Here is a 6,818-nt window from a genome sequence, read left to right as displayed (position 1 = left end):
CCAGTCTGGTCTTGAACTCCTGACCTCAGATGATCCACCTGCCTCGGCCTCCCAAAGTGCTGGGATTACAGACGTGAGCCACTGCACCCGGCCTGAATGAGTGGTTTTACAATAGGACCTCTAGGCAAGGGTCTGCAGATCTGGTCTAATGCCCAACCTTGCCCTTTGAGATAAATCACTCTGTCCTCTGTCCCTGGCTGTCACCACTTGGGAACCATGTATAGTGCCTGTCAGTTTTCCTGAGGCACACATGGGCTAAAGAAGTTAGTGTGGTAAAGAGGGCGAAACATGGGTTCTAGAGTCTGCAAGTCCAGCTTCATCACATACTGGGTCTTTAGCCAGTTAGTTAATTTCGCTTACTTCCATCTCTTAATCAGTCACCATAACCCTCTCATTAGGAAAATGAAATGAGTGTGAGTGTGTGTCTGTGTGTGTGTGTAAAGCATCTTACACAATACCTAGCAAATGCCGCCGAAGTAGCAGAGCCACTCCAGCCCTGTAACCCTGTTAGAGATCGGGGGAGAGCCTGGCAGAGACAGGACGTCCCTCCAAGAAAACCGTCAGAATAGTTGGTTTACTGCCTGATTTTTGCAGCAAACTTCAGTGCTCCCCTAGGAGTCAGGGTTCAAAGCTTTTTTTGTTCGTTTTTTTAGCAGTAACTAATTTTCATTTCCTGTAAGACCTCCACACTACAGAGAGCTAGTGGCTAGAACCCAGCAGGAGGGAAAAAAGGTCCTGAGAAGAGAGGATAAGGGAAGCTAGTCTTTCTTTTCTTTTTTCTTTTTTTTTTTTTTTAAAGACAGAGTTTCGCTCTTGTTGACCAGGCTGGAGTGCAATGGCACAATCTCAGCTCACTGCAACTTCCACCTCTCGTGTTCAAGCGGTTCTCCTGCCTCAGCCTCCCGAGTAGCTGGGACTACAGGCGCCCGCTACCACGCCCGGCTGATTTTTGTATTTTCAGTAGAGACAGAGTTTCACCACGTTGTCCAGGCTGGTCTCGAACTCCTGACCTCAGGGATCCACCTGCCAAAAGTGCTGGGATTACAGGCATGAGCCACCGCACCTGGCCTAGTCTTTCAAGTTATTGTAATTCAGCACCCACCAGGGGCCAGGCACATCTATGTGGTTTACATGCATTCTTTCCTCCTTTAACCCCTTTGGTGGATCAATGACGGCACAGGGAGTATGACATCGACAGCTAATCTGGACACCACTGAGGCAGTTCTGAAATCTGCTAGTCGCTCAGAATTAATTGGTTGGGGACGACCAGCCTAGAACACAAACAGCTGCTGCCACAGCTCTGGCACAGACTTCCGACTAGTGCCTGGGACCTGCTCCTCAGCCCTATTGGGCAAACAGATCTCCATTTATTAAGCAACCAGTTCTTTTCCAAAGTGCTGATAACTACAGCTGGAATCCATATGCTCTTTTCTTTTTTTTTTTTTTTGAGATGGAGTCTTGCTCTGTCACCCAGGCTGGAGTGCAGTGGCACAGTCTCGCGTCACTTCAACCTCTGCCTCTAGGGTCCAAGCGATTCTCCTGCCTCAGCCTCCAGAGTAGCTGGGATTACAGGTGCATGCCACCACACCAGGCTAATTTTTATATTTTTAGTAGAGATGGGGTTTCACCATGTTGGCCAGGGTGGTCTCAAACTCCTGGCCTCAGGTGATCTGCCTACCTCAGCCTCCCAAAGTGCTAGGATTACAGGTGTGAGCCACTGCGTCTGGCTGATACACTCTTGAGTCCCTACTGGAAAAACAAGGAAGAGAGAGAAAGGAGAAAATGAAAAAGGAAGGGAGTAAAAGAAGGAAGAAACAAAGGGAAGAGAAGGCAGGCAGTCAACTCCGTGACGATACTCATTCCTTTATTGTCAACTGTGTTGATTGGAACAGGGCTGGGGCCTGCAAGCTGCTGGCAGCACCCAGCTGCAGGTACATTTCAGCTCAACAGAGAGGCCTCCATCCTAAGCCAAGGGGACAGAGGGGAATGTTTTATATATATATTTATATATTACATATGTCCCGTATAGTCATATGTATAGAGTGACAAGAATGGGCCACTGCATTGTTAACTGTTGTCCTAAATAAAGACCATAGCAACACACATGAGAATTTGGTCCTAATCAAGGCCCTTACTTTGTCAATCAAATATTTGATACACCAAAAGGAAAAGGAGAGAAAGAGAGACAGAGAGACTGAGATCCAGCCACCCCTGATGGCCCTGTTCCCAGCAGATCTTACGCTGAGTGTAGAGTGTCCCCTGTGGAGGTAAACACGCACACAAACACGCACACACATACACACGTACACAAAACCGCAGGCAGGAGCTCCTCCTCCGACCATACCTTGGGCCCAGCCCTCGGACTGGGGGTGCTGATTTGGGTATCTTGTGCTATAAGACTGTGAGCAAGGAGTGACAAGACAATGCAAAGGCGATGTGTCCAAGTGATGAATGGGGTGATACGTGCTGCTTCGTCCACAAACGAGAAAGAGGTCAGTGGGAGAGGCTGCTCAACTCAGCCCTGGAGGTCCCCCTGCACTCAGGCCACCTGGTGGATCTCTACACACAACTCCTGTCCCAGCCACAGTCGAACCTCTGATCTGAATCCTGAGTCTCAAATAATCTCTTGGGCTCTGATGAAAATTGTGGTTTCCCGGAAGGACAGGAGCAAATGGCAATTGGGTGGCTCAACCCTCTAGTCCGGTAATGAAGCAGAAATGACAGTGCTGCTGAGTTAAATCGGACCCAAGCTTGATCCTCAGAGCAGAACTTGAACGATGTAAGAAGGGTTCACTTCCTGAAGGAGAGAGAATAACCCCTGCCACCACCTCCCACAGCCCCCATTTCAGGCAGACTTGTCAGTCTCACGGCTTCACCCCAACGACAGCACTCTTTATATTCTAGGAGCTGGAGACTCGCACTATTAGGGCACTTTGAAATCCTAACTCACTTGCTTTTGTTATTACCTCTTTACCCCTCCACCAAAATAAACACTTAAAAAGCCAGTCAATGAACATTAACCATTTTTTTTTTTGTAGAAATTTACTTATCACTTGAGATACCGGGGAAACATTTTGGGCCATCACAAAGGAAGGTAAGGAGTATCCCCCAGGAACCAATTTGCATAACTAGTGAATAAAGGATCTATTTTCAACAAAATAATACCTTAAGAATGCAATTCAGAAACAGGGGTAATAGGCAAAGCTGGAAAAGATTGTGCCTGGGCTTCTGTTTCCTGTGACAGATGAAGGGAAAAAGCAGTAGATGTTAATATCTTCGTTTAGACAGCGGTAGAATGACGTTGACTCCTCCCTCTGTGAATGGGGTCTAGACAGCTGCAGGGAGAAATGATCAAAGCAGGCAGGAGCAGCCTCTCGAAAATGGGGAGTTGCCTTGAGGGCCTGTCGATCAAAATGACTCCTCAGAGGGGACAGAAACAAAGGGATTTGGTGGAGGGACTTCCGTTGATGACTGTTCAAGTTGTCTCAATTGCTGTTCCATTTTCTGCAGGTTCCAAGGTGATGGTCACTGGCTGGTCCACAGTTCCCATCCAAGGTGGGCAGAAAGCAGAGTCTGGGCAGCTGTGAGTTCTTGCCGAAGCTGAAGAGCATGAGCTATGTTGGCGAGGTTATTAATGTCCTTGAAAAGGAGCCCAAGAGGCTGTATGAGGTTGTCTGAGGCTCAGAAAGTGGAGAGTAGGGCTGTGTCCACAGGGAGCAGAGGCCCAACACTGTCAGGATGTCTCTTGTCCTCAGGGACCACCAAGCAGTTTCCTAGTCCCAGAAAGTGCTCAGGGGCTGCTCGCCATCAGTGTGGGAGAAGATGGAGGTTATGGAGTACGGTGGGTAGAAAAGGGACTGTCTTCTCAGGCACTGGCTACCTTCCCTTCTGGAGGCAGCTGACCGGGGAACAAGCCTGAGGTCTGACTGGGGGAGCTCTCGAGTCAGAAGAAAAGGAGGCTATGCAGTGACCATGGTACGCCCAGACGGCTTAGGCGAGGGCATCTCCCCAACATGAACTGAGCTCCACGAATAAATAACATGAATTAAATAAAGGAGGCAAAGAAGAGCAGGCAGAGGCACTGTCTGCCAGATTCTCACCCCTGCACACACGCACACGCACATGCACGCACACACACACGCACCAAGCGGCAGATGAGATGAGCCGGGGTGGCTGCCCCATCCCAGGAGTCTATTGGATGGGCAGCCTGACGTGATGGTTGTCACTCATGGTCCGCCACTGCTGCGGGGTGCAGAGAAGCAGAGGCCAGGGAGGCATGTGTGGTGGAAGGTGGAGGCCTCTGAGGACTCTGGCACCTGCAGGGGAGATGAGGCAGGCGAAAGGGGAGGTTAGGGAAATGCAGGAAACAGGAAAGTAAGTCCTCTTCTTTGCCCCATCCTGCTGCTGCAGGAACCCCTCCAACATCCCCAGTCACCCCTTGCCCTTCCTGCCCTTTGGGCACCAGCAAAACCCTCTTTAGCATCACCCAGCCCCTGCAGTTCCCCTGCCTCCTGGGTCCAGTGCTGCCTTGGACCATGGAGGTACTGACCAGGATCTGGACTTTCGGACTTTAGACGTGGAAGGTCTCTCCAGAAAACTGTCCAACCGCATGAGCCTCTCCATGTGTAGCGCACGAGGGTCTTGTTCTTGGTCGTGAGAGAATTCCATCTCAAAGACAGCTGGAGGGGACACGTCCAACTCCAGAAACATTATATTTTCAGCCTGTGGTGGGAATATCATGCCAGAATTGAGCAGTGCCCGGTCACTGTGCCTTCTAGGGACACAGCCAGTCTTGGGTGTAGCAGGGCTGATGAGGTGGTTAGGGGAAGCAGAGGCTGTGAGCATCCCCTCCCGTAGGCTCTTTTCTTTTTTTTTTCCTTCTGAGATGGAGTGTCGCCCAGGCTGGAGTGCAGTGGTGCAATCTCGGCTCAGTGCAACCTCTGCCTCCCGGGTTCAAGCAATTCTCCTGCCTCAGCCTCCCAAGTAGCTGGGACTATAAGGTGCCCATCACCATGCTCAGCTAATTTTTGTATTTTTAGTGCAGACAGGGATTCACCATGTTGGCCAGGCTGGTCTCGAACTCCTGACCTCAGGTGATCCACCCGCCTCAGCCTCCCACAGTGCTGAGATTACAGGTGTGAGCCACCTTGCCCAGCCTTCCTCCCATAAGCTCTTTCTCCCCTCTCCACTTCTTACCCTGTACCTGGGGTGGGACCCCATTGCCATGGCAACCCGAGCATACTGGCTGATAGGCCTCTTGTAGCCCACTGCAGATGTTGGCCGCTTCTTCATCTGGCTGTTATTGCTGTAGGGAAGAGGCTATATTAGAAAGGATTTCTGTGGAACACAAACAGCAAATGACATCATGAGGATCTAAATATCATTCAGGTAGCCAGAAGGTCCTACAGACTGCAAGTTCTGGAATTTTCTTCTCCTTGTTCTAACACAGCTTGACAACTGAAGCTAGTGCAGTTGTCCCCTTCATCTGTGGTTTCGCTTTCCACAGTTTCAGTTACTGTGGTCTGAAAATAGGCAAGTACAGTATAATCAGATGTTTCGAGAGAGAGACACCACACCTGCATCACTTTTATTAGAGTATATTGTGTTTTTGTTGTTGAGATGGAGTCTTGCTCTGTCACCCAGGCTGGAGTGCAGTGGCGTAATCTCAGCTCACTGCAGCCTCCACCTCCCAGGTTCAAGCAATTCTCCTGCATCAGCCTCCCGAGTAGCTGGGATTACAGGTGTGTGCCACCACACCTGGCTAATTTTATTTTATTTTTCCTTTTTTTGAGATGGAGTTTCGCTCTTATTGCCCAGGCTGGAGTGCAATGGCGTGATCTCGGCTCACCACAACCACCGCCTCCTGGGTTCAAGTGATTCTCTGTCTCAGCCTCCCGAGTAGCTCAGATTACAGGCAGGTGCCACCACGCCTGGCTAATTTTTTGTACTTTTAGGAGAGACGGGGTTTCTCCATGTTGGTCAGACTGATCTTGAACTCCCGACCTCAGGTGATCCACCCACCTCGGCCTCCCAAAGTGCTGGTATTACAGGTGTGAGCCACCGCGCCTGGCCAAACACCTGGCTAATTTTTGTATTTTTAGTAGAGACGGGGTTTTATTTTACCACGTTGGCCACGCTGGTCTCGAACTCCTGACCTCAAGCGATCTGCTTGCCTTGGCCTCCCAAAAATCTGGGATTTATAAGGCATGAGCCACTGCACCCGGCCTTATTAGAGGATATTGTTATAATTGTTTTGTCTTATACATCTCATGTACCCCATAAACATATACACCTACTACATACCCACAACAATTTAAAAAAATTAATAAAATTTAAAATAAACCTCATAGCATATATAGGGTTTGGTACTATCTGCAGTTTCAGGCATCCACTAGAGGTCTTAAAACGTATCCCCTGCCAGGTGCAGTGGCTCATGCCTGTAGTCCCAGCACTTTGAAAGGCCGAGACGGGTGGATCACCTGAGGTCAGGAGTTCGAGACCAGCCTGACCAACATCAAGACACCCTGTCTCTACTAGAAAGGTACATATTTACCAAAAGAGGTACATATTAATATTTCTTCACTCCTGTTGCTTTAAATTGTTTCTGCAGTAGAAAGGACTGATTGAAGGCTGAAATGAAATTCAGTCTCACTTTAACTTGTAGCTTTATATACTTTTCTTTTTTCAGACAAAGTCTTGCTCTGTCACCCAGGCCGGAGTGCAGTGGTGCAATCTCGGTTCACTGCAAGCAACCTCTGCCTCCTGAGTTCAAGGGATTCTTGTGCCTCAACCTCCTGAGCAGCTGAGATTACAGGCAC

At 49.3% G+C, this 6,818-nt stretch overlaps 1 protein-coding gene across 1 annotated transcript in view; it reads right to left on the bottom strand.

Moving 5' to 3' along the window:
* Positions 1-1,843: 1,843 nt before the first annotated feature.
* The window catches only part of KIF3C (kinesin family member 3C), a 78,087-nt gene continuing 73,112 nt past the window's right edge, over positions 1,844-6,818 (bottom strand). Inside the window, exons 7-9 of the mRNA XM_011972738.1 lie at positions 5,197-5,305; positions 4,550-4,722; positions 1,844-4,316 (exon numbers count right to left, since the gene is read on the bottom strand). Of these exons, the coding sequence (XP_011828128.1) occupies positions 4,223-4,316; positions 4,550-4,722; positions 5,197-5,305 (376 nt within the window). The 3' untranslated portion in view covers positions 1,844-4,222. The remainder of the gene's footprint in view (positions 4,317-4,549; positions 4,723-5,196; positions 5,306-6,818) is intronic.

This window comes from Mandrillus leucophaeus, unplaced genomic scaffold (genome assembly GCF_000951045.1).
Source record: "Mandrillus leucophaeus isolate KB7577 unplaced genomic scaffold, Mleu.le_1.0 Scaffold13, whole genome shotgun sequence".
NCBI lineage: Eukaryota > Metazoa > Chordata > Mammalia > Primates > Cercopithecidae > Mandrillus > Mandrillus leucophaeus.
This window is presented reverse-complemented; position numbering and strand designations above follow the sequence as displayed.